Here is a 20052-nt window from a genome sequence, read left to right on the forward strand (position 1 = left end):
AATTTATCTGAAGAGAATTCAAACAGCACAATTTCCTCCCGCCATCTGGGTTCCACTTTAAAAGATGTTTTCTCATATCATTGCAATTTCAGAAAATCTTGTTGTACATCTATGGAAATGCAAGATGCTTCCCCTAAATTGTGCATCAGCGTGAAGCTTTTTAAACCTCAACAGCAGCTATGATATATTTTGACAGCTCCCAGACAGCTCCTGAGAGAATTTCCCTGTTCCAACACTACCCATGCAGGGGGGCCCAGCTTTGGGAGCTGCAGTTCCACAAGGCAAAGCTCTCTGCTTGGTTTTGTACCAATTTCTGCTTGGTTTTGTACCAATTTCTGCTTGGTTTTGTCTTGTTTTGCTTCAGCACTGGGAAGAAGTTTCCCTTGCCTGAACACTTGGAGCTGCAGGCACACGTGTTCATCATGTGTATTACCCACTCATGCACCCCAAAATAGCTTAGAAACACACTAACTGCTCCAAAACCTTAGAGTCATCTCAAAGGTCCTGATAAACATCCTGCAAGTGGGGAGTCTGGAGGAGGAGGAAGATTCCAGTGATGTCCCTGCTGCTCTCAGTCTTTCTTAGACACCCCAAACAACTGCAGGGAGAGCTGCTCTCAGCAGACAGCCCCAAAAATCCAGCTCCACAGGAGAGGGAAGGCATTTTCTTCAGCACCCCACTCTCAGCTCTTAGCTAGGTGGGAAAGACACCCCAGAACTCAGCTCTTAGCCTTGGCTTTGCTGAGCTCCCTGAGCCTCAGCCCTAGCAGCCACCTGGGAAAGCATCCAAACTCAAACACTGATTCCCAGCCAGAGGAAGTGCCCCAAGAATGGGTTAACACAGCTGAGCACAGGCCAGGGGTGTTGGGTGTCAGTCACCTTAGAGCTTAATAATCCCATAAACCCAGCAGAGTGCCTCTGGAGCAGCCAGGTCATCCAGGGGATGAGCTGTGCCTGGCAGAGCTGGGACAGGGGGTGGCTGCATGGGGAGAACCACAGGGCTCAGATCTGGGCTGAAACCAGAACAGGGGGGTCCAAGGAGCCCCCACCATGGAGCCCCCACAGCACTGCTCACCCCAACTCATCCCCACTGCTGCCTGTGTCCCACAGCCCCAGCTCAGCAGGGACAGCCCCAGGATGGAGGAGTCACTCCCTCCCACTGGGACACACATGGAAGGGACAGACAGGCATTTGAACAGCAGAGATTTTGGTCTAAAGCCAGGAGGTTTGCTTATTTTTGAGGATATCAGTGATTTTTCCCACATGGCTCCTGCATGGCAAAGAAGGGTCCCAGAAGAAGAGCTGGAGCTGAGGCTGAGCCACAGACAAGCAGAGTTTTTGTCATCAAAAACCCCCAGATTTTGGAGGGGTCTGGTAGCTCACTTAGGGCATGGACAGAACTTGGGTTTGGTAAAGCCAGGACCAGGTCTAAACCTGGCAAATCAAACCTGGATGGACCCAAACCATGACCCTGTCTAATCTCAGAGCAAGAAGCCCTGTCTTGAGCAATTTCTGCCTCACACAGGGAAATCAGGGACATTTCCAATGGAGAAAGGGGTTGTCCCTGTGGGACCAAAAAGCCCACATCACATCACAAGAGCCTCACTTTCCCCAACAACACCTTGAAACCAGGATGCATCTTTCAGGTTTGCCCCATCCCATCAGAAACCAGCTCTGGGGACTCAGGTATCCACCTGGTTCTGTGGAGCTCTTCCCAAATCTGCCTCCAGCAGGATGGAGCCCCTTGCAGCTTGCTGGGAGGAGTTGGAATGCTGAGCACGCCTTCCCGACGCTCCCCCTGATTTTCAGAAATTGCATTAAATCAGTATTGCTGCAAATTGCCCTCTTTTTTTGGCACCAGCTTGATGTAAAAAGGAAAACAAATGGAGTTTTAAAATGCAGCTAATCAAGGAGTTAAAGAGAGGTTAATCCTAATGGATTAATCAACTTGCAGGAGGATGGGAAGGAGGCTTAGGTGAGAAGGAGCAGAGAAGCAGCCAAATCTGCCAGAGGTGATGGAAAGGTTCAGGGGGAGCATGGAGACAGTGGTGATATTCCTTCCCATGCATCCAGCATGGGGACCACAGAGGAAGAATGTGTCCTGGACTTGGGGATATCTTCCCTGAGAAAGCAGAGTCCTCCCTGGATCTGTCATCATCCCCTGAGGAGAAGGGTGAGGAGTGTTTGCCATCACCACCCTCAGCTACAGAAACCAAGAGGCGACAAAACCCAGCATGTGGGGAGGCCCTGTCTGGTGCAGAACCCTGGATGGGATTGAGAAAGGGATTTTGAACAGAGCAAAGCCATCCCAAGGCTTTCAACCACTGTCTGCACCCACCAGGCCTGCCCTGACCCCCCTGCAGTGTCCAGCCACCAAATCAAACCATCCTCCTGCCCAAACCATCAGCATCCTCCTCCCAGCACAAAGCCTCTTTCTTGGCAGCTAATTGGGCTTAGGCTTAAGAAAGGTTTGAACATCATTAGTGGCAGCAAGCAAGGAGGTTTAAAGCAGGTTATTAATGATATACACACTGTATACAGCAGCATAATCGCCCCCCAAAAATATTAGATCCATTAAGTATCATTATCAAGGCCTGGAGCTAATCATTTAAGCTTAATGAAGCCAATACATTTCTGCAGCACTGGCAGCAGGGCTGATCCCTCAGAGGGAGGTGGCAGCCAGGGAAGGCTCGAGCAGTGCTGTCCCTGCAGCTTCACTGCCCTGCTGGCTCGGGCTCTATGTTGCCCAGAGCTGAGCCCCCTTCCAGGTGCTCTCAGAAGTGATTCATTCTCTTCAGCATCAACCTTTTGCTTGGGCAGCTGGAAGATCTTCTGCTCAATGACCACAGAATGGTTTGGAAGGGAAAGAACCTTGAAGACCTTCTGATTCCATGGGCAGGAACATCTTCCACCAGGCTGCTGAGAGCCCCATCCAGCCCGACCCTGGCAGGGCACTCATCCCACACCTCCCTCCTCTCCTTGTTTTGAGCAGTTTTCTCTTTGGAGGCCAGAGCAGAAATGATTTGGAGCCGAGGTGGCTGTGATGATCTCACTGCTAATTATGCAGAGAAGTCATTTTGCTGTGGCTGTGGTGATGAAGTGATAGGAGAGCAGCAGAACCCCACAGCCACTCTGTGCATTGCAAACTGAACAGAAATAAACCCCAAAGTGAGCAAACCCCACACCCTGACCTCTGTGAGCTGCTGTGGGGGCTGTGCTGCCCCCAAACCCACTGCAATTAGGGACAGGCAGCTCAGGCTGGGACTCAATTCAAAATGCCATCAGCTCCACTCTCCTCCTTGTCCATGTGTGTTTTCCAGCCTGGGCCAGCAGTGGGATCATTGCTGCAGCAGGACTCGCCATCATTTCAAAGGGGAGCTGGGGATTAGCAGCATCCTTATTAAAACCACTCACTCACACCTCATTTTACCTTCCCACTGGAGATGATTTAGCTTGATTTATTCTAATTAGTTGTAATTTATTGTTTTAATGAGCTCTTCTGCAGGCTTTTTGTGCTTCATAACCACCCTCCTTGGCTGCTACAATGCATTTCAAGGAGGTCTTTTAATAAGGAAAGGTTTCCAAGGCTGCCTCGGATAGGGAGGTTTTTGTTGGAGTATGAAAGAATCAAAATTAAGCCAGAATTTTCCTCTCCTCCAGGATGGGTTTGCTGGGGAGCATCTGGCTGGGAGCAGGAGGCTGCTCTTCAGCACTTCACCCAAATGGCATGAGTCTCCTTAATTATCAGCAGCATTTGCAACTGGGTTTAAAGATTGACTAAAGAAAACAAATAGGAGAAAACTCTCCTTCACCTGCCTGCAGCTCCTGAGCAGGGAATTTGGGCCTGGAAGGTGCTGCTGCCTAGAGGCAGCTGCAATTCCATGGATAGCTCAGGGATGCTCAACACCAGGGTGACCCACACTGCCCACCCAGGAGGGTCTGTGCTGCAGCACAGGGTCTGTCCTGGTCCAGGACACGATGTTTTATAATAATCAGCATTGCTTTACCCACAGAGATCTCTCCTCCCCTCCCCTCTGCTGGGATGGGTGAAGCTGCAGGAACTTCTTGATCTTCCCAGGGGTGGCTGGGCCATTTTGTGGCTTTCCAACCTTTAATTTGTAAGGAAGAGAAAGGCCATCTGCTCAGGTGGGTTATTTCTGTGACATTGGGTTCTTCCATTAGAAAGAAAATAAAGTTTTTGCTTCTCTGTCCCCACGGACATCACATGGCCAAGTTCCCTTTGGAGACATCCAAAATAAAGCAGATGAGATTTGCTTTGCAAGTAGAGAGAAAAACTTCATGAAAGCAAAACCTCCAAAGGAGGAGAAACTCCCAAAGAGAAACATGAAAACCCCCAAATGGCTTCAGCTACAGCAGAGAAACACCTGGGTGGTTACAGGATATTTTCTCAGAGAAAAGGGACTGGCTTGAACTGAAGCAGCTGAGATTTGTGTGAGAAATGGTGAGAAACCCTTGGGGAGCCAGGGATGCTCCAGAGGGCCCTGGGAAGGGAAAACTCCTGGAAGTGTTACAGCAAATCCCCTGTGCAAACCCAGATGGAGGAGCAGGAGCAGGAACAGCTGCCAAGAGAGAGCCTGGAGAGCTGCACGTGGCCTGGGGGGCCAGGGGAGCTCTGCAGCCCCAGGGACTGAGGAGGAGGATGCTGGAGGAAGTCAGGCTGGGCTCCTGCACGTGCAGAGGCTCCCAGAGGGGCTGGAAAGCACAAACAACCCCGTGAAACACAAAGGGTACCCCAGGGCACCCCAGGACCCCACAGGGAGCAATGAGAGACATCAAGGGCATCCCAGCCAGGGTGTCCATGGGCACCATGAGTTAGTGAGGGTGATGCCCCCTAGAGCAGGATGGACACAGCTCTGGGAGCTGCTGTGCTGGCCACAGCTCTGCCCAGCCACCTCCTGCTCCTGTCACAGGGGATGGGCAGCTGGAAAATCAGATGAACCCCGTTCTTCTAGGAGAAGGGATGGGGTCTCTGGAGGTGCCTGGTGGATCTGGACAGCTCTGGAGCTTCTTGTGGATTATTTACCCAGCTCCACATGCTGCCAAACAAAATAAATCAATTCAGCTTTTGCTTCCATTTTAGGAAAATAAATCCTCTGGGACATGCTGGGAACTGGTGCCCTGCTGGGAGCCACGTGCTCCCCAGCCCTGGTGGGATGGAAGCAGGACTCGGACCCCCTTGGGCCCACTGCCCCATGTCCCTGCCTTGCAGGGGGCAGGTGGAGCTCCACAGCTTCCCTGGCAGCTTGGGACAGAGAGCAGGACACAGGCAGGAGGTTTACTGAGCCTCCTGGCACCCAGCTGCCTGCAGAGCTCTCCCACGGCTTGGGTGACCTTATCCTTATCTCCTCACGTCCTTCAGCCCCTCACAGTTGGAGCAGCAGGGCCTCCAAGGGCAGTTTCCCATGATGGAGCCCCTTATCTCATGTGCTGAGCCCTCCCCACCAGCCCATTCCAGCCCTGTGTTGGCAGCCCTGGGAATCACCCACTTGTGCTGCGGGAGGGATCACCAAAAATTTAACCCAAACCTAAAAAAAGCTGCATGGACCACCCACATTTCCCTCCAGCTGCCCAGGAGAGCTTTGCTGGCACTCCTCAGAGGGAACCTTGCAAGCTCATGGTCCTGAGATGCATCAGGAACTGCTGGATTTCCTCCTGAGCCCCAACCCCAGAATGGCTCTCCTGGAACAGGCACTCTCCTTTCTCCTGCCCCACCAGGGCCAGGTACAAACTGCCCAGCATTCACCTACTTAATCCCACCAGCTCTGTCAGATGTGGTTGTGTATCTGATCAGAACTGGCTTCTTAGAAAATAAAATCTTCCAAGCACCTCCTGTCTCCTCCCCACCCGGGATGCTGTGCTGGCAGCAGCGTGTGGAAGGCCAGATTAGGATGGTTCCTCTGTCTCCTTCAGCAGTGAAAATCATTTGGTCTTTGATGATGTGGATGTTGGTGAGTCTAATGCTGCTCCAGGAGAAAGCAGGGAGCACTGTCCTCCTGGAAGGAGGGGGACAGGGCTGGCAGAGAGGTGCTGCTGTGGCTGGGCTGCCCCATGCAGTGGGAATTGCTGACAATCACAACCCTGCCCTTTCTCCCTGGAGTGAGAGAGGTCCCAAAATGCAAAGCCAGGATCTCAGCCCCTCCTGGGCTCCCTCAGGCAGCCCCAGGGTCAGATCCACCCTCAGGGTGCCCTCAGTCAGAGCCTGCACCATCCCTTAGATCTGTGCCAAGCCATGGACACACGTGACGTGGAACTGCCCAAACCACAGATGGGATGTCACTGCAGAGTGGCCTCCAGTGCTCTGTGCTGTGGGGCTGGAGCCTCCAAACCAACACTTCACACATGAGGGAGGGTGAGCAAACTGCTCCCAGTGCCCAGCAGCCCCAGCTCTGCTCCCCTGGGAGCCCAGAAATGCACAGATCCCACCCCCTCTCCTCAGACACGGAGGGGAGAGGCAGGTGCAGAAGTGCCCCAGCCTTTCCAAACCAATTTTTGCATTTGCAGAAACACCACCAGGGATTGCTTGTTTAAAACCTCCTTTGCAGGGATAATCAGATCATACTTGAGAAGAGCCTCGGGATCTCCAGTTACAATTATTTCATTAGGATGTGATGCTCCAGACCATCCAAGAGCTTGGGGAGCTGCTGTCTGCACAGGCCCAAGCACGCTGCCCATGGAAGAGGTCCTTAGTGCTAATTGCCAGTGCCAACCCCAGCCATTAGGAAATTATTGCTAATGCAGCTGACAACAGCTTTTATAAGACTCTATTAAGGAATTCATCAGAAAGCAGAACCAAATAAAGCAAAAAGCTATTAAAGAAAAACAAAACTCACCCCCAAACTGCAGGATCAGCAGGAACAAGAGCAGGAGCTGTTGTGTGAATGCAGCAGCCCCAGAGCAGAGCCTGGAGCTCCCTTTGTCCCAACGCTGGTGTTGCATCAGCCTGGGGCCCTCCCCAAATACCCTGGGATGGCAGAGTGGCTCACCTGTGGCTCATTCCCCCCTGGCAGCTCCCCATGGAGTCACAGCTGGTCCCCTGCACCTGCAGCCCTGCTCAGGGAACCATCCTGTGCCAGACAGGGGTGCAGGGCCAGGATATGGGGGCAGGGACATCCAGCCAGGGTGCTGGGCCTGAGTGTGTCCCCAGGAACCCCTGGGATCCTTCTGTGAAAGGGGAAAAAAAATGAGGTTGGGCCTGGGGATATTTCTTCTAAAGTCTGACAAAAATAACTCTCTGAAGGGGTGAGGAAGAGGAAGGACAGTTTGTGCTGGGGAGGTGTCACCCACAGGGCCTGACGGCTCCAAGTGGCACAAGGACACAGGGCTGGAGCTGTGACTCATGACTTTTTGGCGTTCCATGCCGGTGTGGGTATCACATTTCGGGGATTATATTTTATTCATAAAAATTGCTGTGCTCACAGCCCTGCCTGGCACAGCCAGAGAGGCTGAGCTTGGGGCTGGCTGTGCTCTGCACCATCCAGGCCGGGGTCCCAGCTCTGGAGCAGCTGCTGGAAGTGAAATATAATCTGCACAGCTGGGTGAGAGTGCCCAGGTTCCCCTGCACGACCTGGACCTGGTGGCACACAGTGCTGGGCCAGGGCTGGCAGCACGTGGTGGGTGTTGTTGGTAACCACCTCCCAAAGGAGCCAGAGTGAACATGTGAGGCTGTATTTTTAACTCTGAGGTCCTGGTGACATGGAAAACTGGGTGCCTGGCCCAGGTGCTGCACAGATTGATGGAAAATTTCCTCCCTCAGCAGCTGGGCTTTGCTAAGCCCAGGCCCTGCAGTGGGTTTGCAAATGGGGCTTTGCCCCCAGGAATGGTTTCAAGGCTGTGCCCAGAACCCAGCAGACACCATTTGCCATTCCTCTGGGAAGTGCTTCCCTGTGGAGCTGCAGGTGGGGAGCTGGCATGGTGGGATGGAGGTGGGATGGGGCAAACCCAACCTTCCCATCTCACAGCCTGGTTTAGCATTCCCAAGCAGGAGGAACATTTTCATCCCGCTGAGGGGCTGAGGCCGGGATGAGCCCATGGTCCTTGCCAGGCCTGATGCCTCCCCAGCTCAGTGTGAGCTGGAACTTGGAATTCCCCCATCAGTGCAGGCATCCCACACATCTCTCTCATCCTTGCCTTCATGGGGGTGACCTGTGCCAAGCTGGGAGGTGGCACACGGTGACATTCCCCTTGTCCCCACCACCCTCCCGCAGCCCTACGCCCGCCCCACCGGCTCAGCCGAGACAAGCAGAGGCTAAGAACATCAACTGGGTTTTATTCCTCAGGTCTGACAAGTAAAAGCACAAATTCTCTTTGGAAATAAGGAAAAAAAAAAAACCAACACCAAAACCCCAAACCAACGTTCAAAGCACGCAGACCGTGGATGGAGGCCACGCCGCCAGACGCGTGTCCTTCGCAGAGATGTAGTTTAAAAAAAAAAAAACAAACAACTCATGGAGGAGGAAAGACACAGAGCTACAGATTTCCATGTCAATTTTAAAGAAAAAAAACAGGCCCTTTTTTTGCTATCGTTATAAATATCCCATCCGAGCGACTCGGAACAAACAATACCCATAAGGAGGAGCATCCTTTCTGCTTGGCCCCGTGGGCACAAAATCTCTACCGGCACCTCAGAGCGCTAGGAGCCCTCAGGGGCGGTGGCCTGGCACCCGGTGTGTGCCCCGGCTCTCAGCTGGGGTGGCGGGTGCTGCCATCCCTGCGAGCGGCACCCGTCACCCTTGCCCGAGGCTGTCAGGACGCCGCGCCGCAGGGACCGGGGAGCGGGGGAAGGGGACAAGGGACGGGGGTGCCGCGGGTGGCTGCTCAGGTGCAGGTGGCCTCCTGGCTCTCGACGGGGATCTCGCTGCCGCTGCTGCCCTCGCCGTACTGCTGGTAGGGGGGGATCTGGGGCGCCTCGATGATCAGCAGCCCCTCCGGGGACAAGGAGGCGAACACCGTGATGGGATCCACCTCGTAGGGCAGCCTGCAGGGGGGCAGGAAAGACGCCGTGGGTTAGGATGCAGCATCCCGGGCGGATCCCCACCCTTGGACCCCCAGCGGTGCCGAGGCAGCAGTCCCGGCGCCCCGGCAAAGCCCCTGTTATTACTGGAGCGCCTGGGAATGTGCGGGGGATATTTCGAGCGGGCTCCTGGCCGGCCTGGCCCCCGCGGGAGCTCTGTTTAATCTCCGCGGCAGATGTGTTTGACGGGATGTCAGCGCCGCTTGTGCCGCGCGGGGCAGGAGTAAATCCCGGCCGGCGCAGCCCGCGTCAGCCGCCAGCCTTGCCCGTAAAAGGAGCCCGAGCGCCCAGCAGCAGCGAGCGGGGCTCGCCCCAGCGTTCCCGTGGGAGTTCGGGATGCACAGGGCTCCTCCAGGGTGGAAAAGCAAAGCCGAGCTGCTGCCAGCCGAGGAAACCCTTCCCATGCCCTGGGCTTTGATGCTTTTCCCTGTTAACCGTGCGAGCCCCGCGGGTGGGATCTGCCCCCCACATCGGTCGGGGCTCGCCTTTGCGGTTGTTGTTGCCAAAGCGAGCCGCGGGTGAGTCACCGCGATAGCGATCTCACTGACATCATGGAGATGCGGGGATATGCCGGGATGTGCTCCGGGGCCGGCGGTGGAGCCCGCCCGCCGTGCCCCGCTGCTCCCCGGGGACGCCTCCTCCCCGCTCCCCTCCTGTCCCCGGCCCCAGACGCAGCCCCGGGCATGAAGAAGACTGACTGAGCGCCTCAAAAAAGGCCTCGTCCTCCTTCCCTTCCCTTGGGAAATCACTCTGTGGCCCGGCCCGGCCGGGCAGGTGCTGCAGAAGGGCAGATTTTGGGGTAGAAACAGTCCCTGCGTGTGTGAGCTGGGGCACGGGGACTGGCAGAGCTCGGCCGGGCCGACCGGTACCTACTGGATTTTCTTGGTGAAGTTCTTGGAGACGATCCCTCCTTCCACCTGCTGCTCCTCGTGTTTGCCTGCAGGGAAGGCCAACACCCCACATCAGCATCTTACCATTATTTTTTCCCCAACAAACAACAACAACTAAACCAAACAGGAGTTTTCCGAGCAGCTGTTTCCCTGCCCCAGCAAAAACTCTTCCTCTGGGGAGGGCTCAGGAAGCCTCTCCATGTGGGGCAGGAGATGCTAGACACAGCACAGCCACATTTCCAGTGGAAAACTGGGGTCGCACAGGCTGCCAAGAGCTGGGGCTTAAGAAAATAAACAAATAATGAAACCATTGTAGGTGGCAGCATCCCCCTTGGCCTCGCTCCCAAGGATGGGCTCCTTTCCACCCCTCTGTCAGGCTGGGGGTCCCTGTACCTGGAGCATCAGGCAGAGGCTGCCTGGACCCCCCTGACCTGTGGCTTCCCCCTGTGCTGCAGTGAGCTCCAAACAAACACTCAGGGCTGTGTCAGGTGGCAGCCCCCAGCCCTCCCTGGTGATCCCAGCCCGGAGGACCCAGAGACAATGGGGAATGTCAGTGTCAGCCTGATGGGACACCGAGGGCAGTCATGGGCACCCCACAAGTGCTGGACCCCACACCCACTGTTCCCGACATTGACTTTTCAGGGACGCGTTTCTGGCCGACTCAGCCGGGCTGGGCTGGGGGCTGTGAGCAGCTGCTCCTTTCCTCCCAGCCTCTCCCTCGGCCCCTTTAAAGGGAATCTCCCTCCGAGCCGACCTCACCCTGGCTATAATTAACCGAGCAGAGCTGGGGCCCCTCTTGGCTGCTGGCTCAGGGTGCTGCCAGCCAGGGCAGAAAGCAGGGAGATTTACCCCAAAGGACACGTGTCCTTTCTCATTCTGGCAGCAAACCACCATGGCTTGTGAGCCAGATCCCCCCCGTGAACCCAAACTGCCTCTGGAGATGCCCCAAAGCCCTGCTGCAGCCCTCCCCTGCTCCCAAGCAGGGGGTTCTGCCGCCGCCTTAAAACAAAGGCGATTTTGGCATTTTGCAGCGATTCCTGGAGCTGGCAGTGCCACCTCCCCAGTGCCTTGGCTCTCACCTGACACCTCGACGTAGCCATCCTTGGTTTTGACCGTCAGCTCCTCGGGTTTGAAGCTGTGCACGTTGACACACACCTTCCAGGGCTCGCGGGGGAAGGGCGCGGGGCTGCGGCTCTCGGGGTACCCCCCGAAGTGGGTGCCGTAGGCGGGGGCCATGGGGGGCGTGCGGCCCAGGCCGGCGCGCAGGGGGCCCGGCCAGGTGGTGGTGAGCCGGGGCCGAGCCCAGTCGGGCCAGTCCGCCGTCAGATCCCCGGGGAAGGGCGACAAGCCGAAGTCATCGTCCAGCAGGCGCGAGGTCAGGCCGGGCTCCCGGAAAGGGTCGCGGAGGCTGCGCCTGCCGGGATAATGGCAGGAGAAGGGCATCTGGCTATCGGCCATGGCTTCTTTCGGAGGGCTCTGAGCGTCTCCCCGGGGCTCTCACACGGAGCCTCAGCCTCTGTGTGGCTGCTCCTGGCTGCAAACTTCCCCCGGGAGCCGGTCCCGGAGGAGACGCATCCACCCCGGGTGGGACGCGGGTGCGCGGGGACGGTCCCTCCTTCCCGGCACCAGGTGAAGGATGAGGAGAAAATCAATTCGGGCTGAATCACCGGGAGCTGGAGGAGCGCAGGAAGGACGGAGGGAGCTCTCTGGCCGCGAGAAAACGCTTCCTGTCTGGCTGCAATCCCAGGACTGGGGAGAGGAAAATAAAACTTCTTGTCAGGAGAGAGAAAAAAAAAAAATAAACCCAAATATCCTGAGATTAAAAAGCTTCTCTCTCACTTCTCACTCTCCAGCACTTTATGTGCAACTTTCCCTGCTGCTCCTGGGTGAGAGCTGCAATAAATGCCAGAGCCTGGAGCCCAGAAACTTCTCTAACCTTCCAGCCGTTGGGCGAGTACTATTTATACGGATTTCGGAGGAGGGGGGTGTGTGTTTTGCAAGTCCTGCCCTGTCAGCCGAGTATTTTGGAGAAGATGAAACAGCCGAGGAGAATTTGGGCAGTGGCAGCTGACCTCTCCTGCTGGCCCGAGGATCCCGGCTGCCACGGGGCCACGGCGCTTCGGCAGCTGCCCCAGCCCCTGCCGCCCCCTCCTGCTGCTCTGCCCGCCCAAAATAGCCCCAAGCTCACTCAGGGCCGGCTGCTTTCACCCCGCTGTCACCTGTTAAAAATACCGCGGTGGGGCTGAGCAAGCTGCTCCCCTCACTGTAAAGCCACGTGTCCCCACGGCACCGCTGTGCCGAGAAATGGGTCACTGCTGGCACCCCCGGCAGTGGGACCCCGCGGGTGGGTGTGCGGGGAGTGTTTGGGACAGGGGCACAGGCTGAGCCTCTCCAGCACTGCTTCTCTGGCCATCTTCACCAGCTGGGCCCGGAGAAGCATCCCCGAACTGCAGGAAGGAGACGGACCCCGGGCAGCAGCAGGGCGCTCACGGCGCTGCTCAGCACCTGCCTCCTCCTCCTCCTCCTCCTCCTGGCCCCGCCGCATGCCCCGGCCCTGCCGCAATCGCGGTGCGGGCAGGGCGAGGCGTTAATCACAGCCGCGGCCGGGCCGGTAATTACAGGGCAGCGGCGGGAGCGGGCTGCGAGCTGTGGGAAGGGGCGCGGCAGCAGCATTGGAGGGGGAGCTGCCAGCCAGCATCCGCCGGGAGACACGGCCCCGAGCCCGGCCACAGGCGGGGGAACGGCTGGCAGGGACGGGGTCCCCATGGAGGCCATCCGGGCACGGCTCCGGTGGGCAGCGGGCTGTGCTGGAGGATGGGATGTGATCAATGAGGGTGACGTTGGCGACGGAGCCACTTCCTCATGCCGCATCCTGGCTCTGCATCATGCTCCCTCTCTCCAGCATCTGCAATTTTTCTAATGGACTCTGTGGAAGTAATTGCAGCAGGAAGGCTTTAATGCAGCACAGGCCGCTCAGGGATGCAGCCGCTGGTCACTCCATGGCATTAATCATGCTGGGGATGGGGAGCTGCCCCCCGTGCATGGAGACCCCTGGACATCACAGGGGTCTCCTTGGGGTCCGAAGGGGTGTCTGCAGGTGCCCGAGGAGGTCACAGGTGCCAGCTGAGTACTCCTGGTGCGGGGAGGCAGCTGCTGGTGGAGGGACTGAGCATCCCCCTCCATTCCCTTGTCCTGCCCGGCTGCCTGTGCCTGCCTGAGGACTCCTGGTGTCAGTGGGTGATAGTACGGGGACAGTCCTGGGGGTCACTGTGACACACAGCCTGAGCTCAGCTGGGCACATCTCAGCTCGGCTGGGGAGCAGGATCGCCCCAGCCCCCAGCCCTGCCACCCCCTTGGGCAAACAGCAGCGCACGGGGTGAGAGGGACAAGCCCCGAGGTGGTTTCAGGCAGTCCCACGATCCTGCCGATCCTGCCGTGTTTCCAGGAGCCTCATAACATCCCCCATCCCACATTTCCCACATAGCTCCAGGCCATCCTCCCTCCCCGGCCAGGAATTCTTTATGTCGCCTTGTTCATCCCCATTAGTCACACGTCCCCTCCTCCCGCCTGCTCTCACCCTCTCTGGGCCATCCCAATTTAGCTCCTGTTGTCATTCCAATTCTCCCGGGCTGCCTCCCACTGCCCAGCCACCCCACGACATCAGCTCTGGGAAGCATGAAGTGCCCTTGCAGCCCCCCTTCTCCTCCGAGTGACCTGGGGATGCTGCCCCGTGTCCCCACGAGCAGCCTGTGCCATGGCCAGACCTTTCCTGTGTGCCCATCTGAGCCCTGTTGAGGAGCACAGGGATACGGCCCAGTGCTGCTGCTCCCCTGGGGGACTTCAGGGTGCTGGAGAGTCCCCACTGCCCCCAGCTCCTGCCCAGAAGGTGACAATGGCAGGACCCTGTGGCATGGGAACTCTGTGCAGGCCTTGGAGCAAGGGCTGTGCAGGAAGGGAAGGGCACAGCCCTGAGGAGAGCACCGGTGAGCCCAGTGTGACCTCCAGGGACAGATGGATGCATTTCTGGCTTGGACTCCCAGTGCCTGAACAGGGTGGGGGGATCCAAAGGGCCTGGCAGAGGGCAGCAGGAGCCTGGCCCAGCAGGGAAAGGAGACCTGCCAGAAATACTAGCCCACAACTTTTTTTTTGCTTCAGCCAGTGCCCTGAGGAGCCAGGCCTCAGCAGCTGGGAGTGGAGGCACATGTCCTTCCCTGCAGAGCAGCTGAAACAACCCGAAATATCCCACCGCACGCACTTGTATGCAAAAGGAACATGATGCAAAGGAAATACTGTCCAAACCTTTATTGGAACCTTTTTCTAACCAGGCTAACAACTCAAACACCCAGGAAGACTAAAGGATACAGAACACATGTGGATGGAGAGCAAGGGGAGCTTTACAGTGAACTCAAACAAAGAGATGTGCCGGTGTCATTGGGGGTGGAATCAACCAACAGGCAGAGAACAGAGACACCATTTCCCCTGTGGCTTTTCTCATGTCTGGGCTTTTGTTCTACATCTTCTGCTCATTCCCTGGGTTTTAAATGTGGAGAGCTGCCCTGGGCTGGTGAGGGTGTTGTTCTCTAGGCAATAACCCAAAAGCTGGGGTCCTTAACCATGACACTATTGTGTTGGAGACCCTCCCAGTCATGTGCAAACCGCCAGGTAGCAGCAAAGTGATGAGAATTATTTATTCTCTGGTGAAGAGGTAATAAAACCCCACTGGACACTAAGGAGCAAAGCTTTCCCTTGGCACCTGAACCTGCCCCTTTCTCAAATACCCCAAGAGCCTGAGGCTGAGCACCCAGCAGCTCTGGGCCAGCTCTGTGGGAACAGCCCAGCACTGGCACTCACTGGCTGACACTGGAGCTGTGTCCACACTGCAGCAGCACAGGCAGCTCTGCCCCAGGAGCACAAACACCTCCCCGGGTGAGCAGAGCAGTGGCTGCAGCCTTGGTGGGAGCGATGCTGGGGCAGGGTGGGATTTTTAGCACATCTCATGCTCTTCTCAAAGCTGGGGGAGGATGCCTGCAGCAAGCTCTGCTTGTGTTGGACACAGCAGGGGAAGCCTCTCAGCCCTGCTAGCTACTGAGCTCACACCAGGGAAAAGCTACTGGCACAAAGCCTGGGGAAGGGGGCAAAGCAGGACACAGCACGAGGGTCTCAGGATGGGGCAGGGTGGACATCCTTGCTTCCTGGTGGAGACCACGGCCAGTCACTTCCATCCTAGTCCCTTCCTCATCACTGATGCAAAGGGTGACAAGTGTCCCCAACCTCCAGAGGGAAGAGGGGACGAGCAGTGAGAGATCAGAGAACTCCAGGGATTTTTGGTGATGGCAGCCCTATGTCACATGGCAGAGGAAGAGCAGCAGGGTTATTCCTCCACCAGAGCTGGTCTGTCACCCCTGAATTCCCCACTCCTTTCCAGGGGGATGTCACTTGTCATCAGAAGCTGCTTCAAGGAAATGGAGAGTTTTCCCCTGCCTTGCCCATCTCCATCACAACGAGGTTCCTCTCTAAATACTGGTGGTGAGGTCCAAATGAGCCAAATCTGCCTTCCTATCTCCAACATATCTGGCAACACTTCAAAGGCTCCTGTCTTCGTGGACCCAACAGCACGACCCAAATAGCTTTTTTTAAAGTAATGCTCAATAAATAGAAGAAATAAATATTAAACAGAGGCCAAGTCCTCTCAGCCTGTTCAATATATGTACAATGCATAGCAAAATAACAGTGATTGGCTGTTGCAGACAAGTTTGGTACAAATTCAGTCCCCAAAACAACAGAAACATCGAGAAAATTGCAGTTAACATAAAGCAAAGCTCAGCCAAGTGCTGCAACCAATGAAGAAAGAACAGAACAGTGCTTTGAAACATCCCTTATCTTTGCTTCCCAGCAAACCTGCAGAAATGGTGTTGGATTTTCTGGAATATGGGGTTGGGACAGGTGGGACAAGCCTCCCAGAGGGGACAAACCCAGAGCCAGGGCAGGTCCAGTGAATGGGGAGAGTTGATGGCTCCAGGGTCAAGGAGACATTTGGGAGTGAGTGCTGTGACATGGGCCCTGCCAGGGAAAGGCAGCTGGGGTGCTTGTGGGATGATTCAAAATCATCTGGGAAAGAGCCTTTGAATGTGAGACAGGGCTCCCAAAAACCAGCCCAGATACTATCCTGATGTTGTGGCCAGCCCTGAACACCCCTTGTGTGTCTGACCACAGCAGCAATTCACCAACACCAAAATGACCAAGCTGCCTTTCCTCCAGGTGAATCTGCTCTTTGCAGACAGCACCTGCAGCAATCTGAGATGTTGGATGCAGAGCAAAAATCCATATAAGCAGTGAATGAGAGAAACACCTTAAAAAAATTTTAAAAAGCACTGGCAAAAGGCACAGAGACAGAAAAACTCACAGCTTCACACAAACCCACAGAAACCCCGTCTGTCCACTAACAGGAAGGGTGTACTAAAGCTTGTACTAAAAATATTAAATAAGTTAAAAAATAAATAACACCGAGGGAAACTCACATGTATATGCACATGTGCACATACACACACACGCAGCCTTGATCAGATCCGTCACCAGTGGCTGGATTTTGCAAGGACCTTCCGCAGGGATCGCTTTCTCACAGTCTCATCTCTTTTGTTTTCCCATGGGTGGGTCAGCGCGCAGGGATAAACACGGCAGGGGAGTCCTGGCGACGGCATCCTCCCAGGGAAAGCGGCGGTGGCTGCGCGGAGCAGGCGGGTTTCGGGCTGAGCGCAGGCGGCGGAGCCAAGGCAAACAGCGCGGGGCCAGCTGGCACCCGGCCGGCGCCCGCGCAGGCGACACTTCGCTGGTGGCACCACCAACACCCCGGCTCGGCCGGCCGGCAGACCCTCGCCGTCACCTCCGACACGTCCTAGACCCGTTTCTGTGGTCACACCCATCGCATTCCTGCACAAATCTAATGAGAAACCCGAGATTCCAACGTGAAAACACGCAGCTCTGCCCTGCGTTCCTTCGTCCGTCCCGTGAGAGCGCACAGGGACACGGTGGCAGCAGGAGTGACTGTCACTCCTCCGGCCACCTCACTGAGAGGGGCCACAGCTGTAAACCTTTACACGAGACCGGCGGCATGGATACATTTGAACAAACAAACAGATCCAAAAATAACTTAACGTTAGAAAAAAAAGATAAAATAGGATAAATAAATACTGGTCCATTCTGACATACAATTAAAAATAGAATAACAATAATATTAAATAAATAAATAAATAAATAAATAAATAAATTTGAGAGGTTTACTCCATTGCAAGTCTGCTTGGGAAACCCCAGGAGCATTTAGCTGCCACGGACTGTGCAGGCAGAGGCAGTCCTTGATGGAGGGATCAGCTGGATGAGTGCAGGAGCTGCCCCACACAACCCTTGGGATCATCTCCTGACCCACACGGGGTGGATGCTGCCAACCCTGGTGTGGTGCTTCCAAAATCTGTTCCCAGCCACAAGGATTCCAGTCAGTGTGAGTTTGGTATTTACACCAGTTGCCCCTCTTCTTTCCTTTCCTGGTTTTGGCTCTTTGGGCTCGCTGCAGCTCCGCGTGTGCGTTACGGGGTGCCAAGGGGCAGGAGGCTGCTCCTGAAACACTGGTAGAGCTGGGGAGGTCTGGGTTCCCATCACTGCCTTTGGATCTTCCCAGGGAGCAGAAGGATGGGGCATTTCAGCATCGAACTGGGAGAGACTCTTTGGGGAAGAAGCATGAGGTTTTCAGCCCTTTTGAGAGGGAGTTTGCTGCAGAAGGTGGCCAAGGGGCTGCTGCTGGGGCCAGCACAGGAGGGAAGGTAGTGGCATCCTGTCTTTGATCCCTGGAGCATTTGCTCAGCCCTACCAGGAGCACTTCTCTGTATCCTAGAAAAGTCTTTCCAGAGATGGACCCATTCCCACTAAGCCACCAACCACACCAATGCCCAGCTCTCTGCCTCATCCCCCTCATCCTCACATTGCCTGCAGTAAGCAAGGTGAGGGATGAGGGTCTGGGAAAAGGGGGAGCTTTGGCCATTGAAGGCACAGGACAAGGGGGACCAGCACCAGGAAAGCTCCTGGGAAAGAGTCCCTGACATAAAACTTCCTCCTGTACCACCCAGATTGAATCCCTGCCTGCGCTGCTGTACTTTCCTACAGATAACAGATTTATAGGCTTGCTGAGGCGATCATCCAGTTCCACCACAGCAGCTCCTGGCACTCAGCCTTCCTCCCCTTGCTGCTTTGTCCCTTTTCCAGCTGCCAGGGGCCTGTAGGTAATTCTGTAGATGGGGGCTGGGGGGTGGGTTGCATTCCCTTCTAGCCCCTCTCCTCCTGCAGATGGTGGCTGCACTCAGCCCTTTTCTGTAACACTTAAACAACACACACCTCCTTGACTCATTAAGCCCAAACTCGTTAATAATCATGCAGGATGGAAGGGGAGGGGATGGAAAAAGGGAGGGAGGGAAATCTTAAGCCCAAATTAGCGTCTCTAAGCACCCAGGTGTTGTAAGAGAAATAAACTCCTCAGCACCAGTTCAGCCTGTGCTGGGAGAAGCCTTTGTTACCCAGCAAAACACAGTAATTGCGCAGGCAGCTGGGCTGGCAGGGAGACAAAACCCCAGGGCCCAGGGCAGCCTGTGGCTCCCTGGCAAAACAGGCAATTAGTGGGGGGCCCTTCCTGTCCCCCTGCACTGCTCCAGCCTCCCAGTAACAAACTGGGGCACCAGTGCATCCTGCTGCAGCCCGGCACTGGCCCTGCAACTGTGCTGCTGACCCTGCCCCAGGGCAGCCAGAGGGGCTCAAGGAGGAATGATTGCCTGGAATCCTGCCTCAAACTGCTGCATGTTTTGAGGAAGGGGAATTGGGGTTCTCTGGCTCTTGCAATGCCCTTTTAACCCTGTGTGTTCTGACTGCACCCCACAACTGCACCTCCCTCTGGTCCCACCAGCAACACACTCCAAGGGCAATGCTCCCTGAAGATCCTAAACCCAACCTGTTCTCCATGAGGAGAAGCCCATGGCCCCTGTCTCTCCTGCATGGCCTGACCCTCAGTGCACAGCACAGCACCACCTCCCCTCTGCCTTGTACCCCACCAGCCCCAGGTCTGCTTCAGACCTCAGCAGGGGGTTTGTAAGCAATTCAGTGCTGGGGGGATAAAACAACACTGCTACCTGGTAGGAAAGGGCAGGAGAAAGAGCAAAGAGCCATTTTTTTCCCCAGGAAGTACATTGGGAGGGATTTCTAGCCTTCTATTTATAGCAGGGACTGGCTGACTGGCAAAAAATAAATATTTTCTTTGCAGAGTGGGCAGCAGCTCTGGAGGAGAGACCCAAAGGACCTGGTATTTGCCTTGGTGGAGACAGCCATCCCCCCACCTGTCACCGAAGCTTTCCAGCAAACTCCTCCCCAACTGGGTCTGTCTCTCCAGCAGAAGTTAAATTGTTGGTTCCTGGTTTGTCAGAAGAGCAAGGAGCAGAGTTCTTTCCTTTGGACCTGCTGGTAGTGCTTTGGAGAGCAGTAGCAATGGGGAGATGGGAGCATCGGGGAGGATGGAGCAGGTCTGTCGTGACAGACCCTTTCTAAAGCACCGACCCTTCTTCCAGCCTGGCCTGGGGAGCTGGGACTGACCCACCCGCTCCGCGCTGGGGCGGAGGGGCTGCACCAGGCGCTCCAGGGCTCTTACTCCGAACCGGGGAAGGGGGACCCGGCAATGCCACCGCGTCAGTATCGGGGATGATTGCTATCGATGGCCAGGTAGGTGGGAAGGAAGCGGAGAATGCCAGGAATGTGGCGGTGACGCCGGCACCCGGTGTCAGCCAGCAGTGGCACTCCCTAACGACGCAGGCTGTCGGAGCTGGCTCCTGAGTCATAGCTCCTGCTCCTGCTGCGGCTGCTCCTGAGGCCCGAGCTCCGGCTGCTGCTCCAGCTTCGGCTCCGGCTCGTCCGGTAGCTGGAGTAGCTGCGGCTGCGGCTCGGGGAGCGGCTGAAGCTGCTGTACCAGGAGGAATAGCTGCCGGCGCTGCTGGAGGAGGAGGGGCTGGGACGGTAGTAGGGGATGGGGCGTTTGCGGGCACTGTGGGGAGAGAGAGATGCGGGTTACCAGCAGCACAAGGGCAGACTTACTGCCAAAATCTCCAAA

The 20052-nt window shown here is 56.1% G+C and overlaps 2 protein-coding genes across 2 annotated transcripts in view; both read right to left on the reverse strand.

Annotated features, from left to right (window-relative positions):
* Positions 1-8266: 8266 nt before the first annotated feature.
* Positions 8267-11832, reverse strand: HSPB8 (heat shock protein family B (small) member 8). The gene is made up of 3 exons (XM_050980544.1): positions 11000-11832; positions 9904-9967; positions 8267-8994 (listed from the first exon to the last, which is right to left on the reverse strand). The coding sequence occupies exons 1-3, from the start codon at positions 11376-11378 to the stop codon at positions 8835-8837; spliced, it is 603 nt and encodes a 200-aa protein (XP_050836501.1). The 5' UTR covers positions 11379-11832; the 3' UTR covers positions 8267-8834.
* Positions 11833-16556: 4724 nt separating this feature from the next.
* SRRM4 (serine/arginine repetitive matrix 4) overlaps positions 16557-20052 on the reverse strand; it is a 44004-nt gene continuing 40508 nt past the window's right edge. Inside the window, exon 13 of the mRNA XM_018916506.3 lies at positions 16557-19986. Within this exon, the coding sequence (XP_018772051.2) occupies positions 19746-19986 (241 nt within the window). The 3' untranslated portion in view covers positions 16557-19745. The remainder of the gene's footprint in view (positions 19987-20052) is intronic.

Source organism: Serinus canaria, chromosome 15 (assembly GCF_022539315.1).
Source record: "Serinus canaria isolate serCan28SL12 chromosome 15, serCan2020, whole genome shotgun sequence".
Classification (NCBI taxonomy): Eukaryota; Metazoa; Chordata; class Aves; order Passeriformes; family Fringillidae; genus Serinus; species Serinus canaria.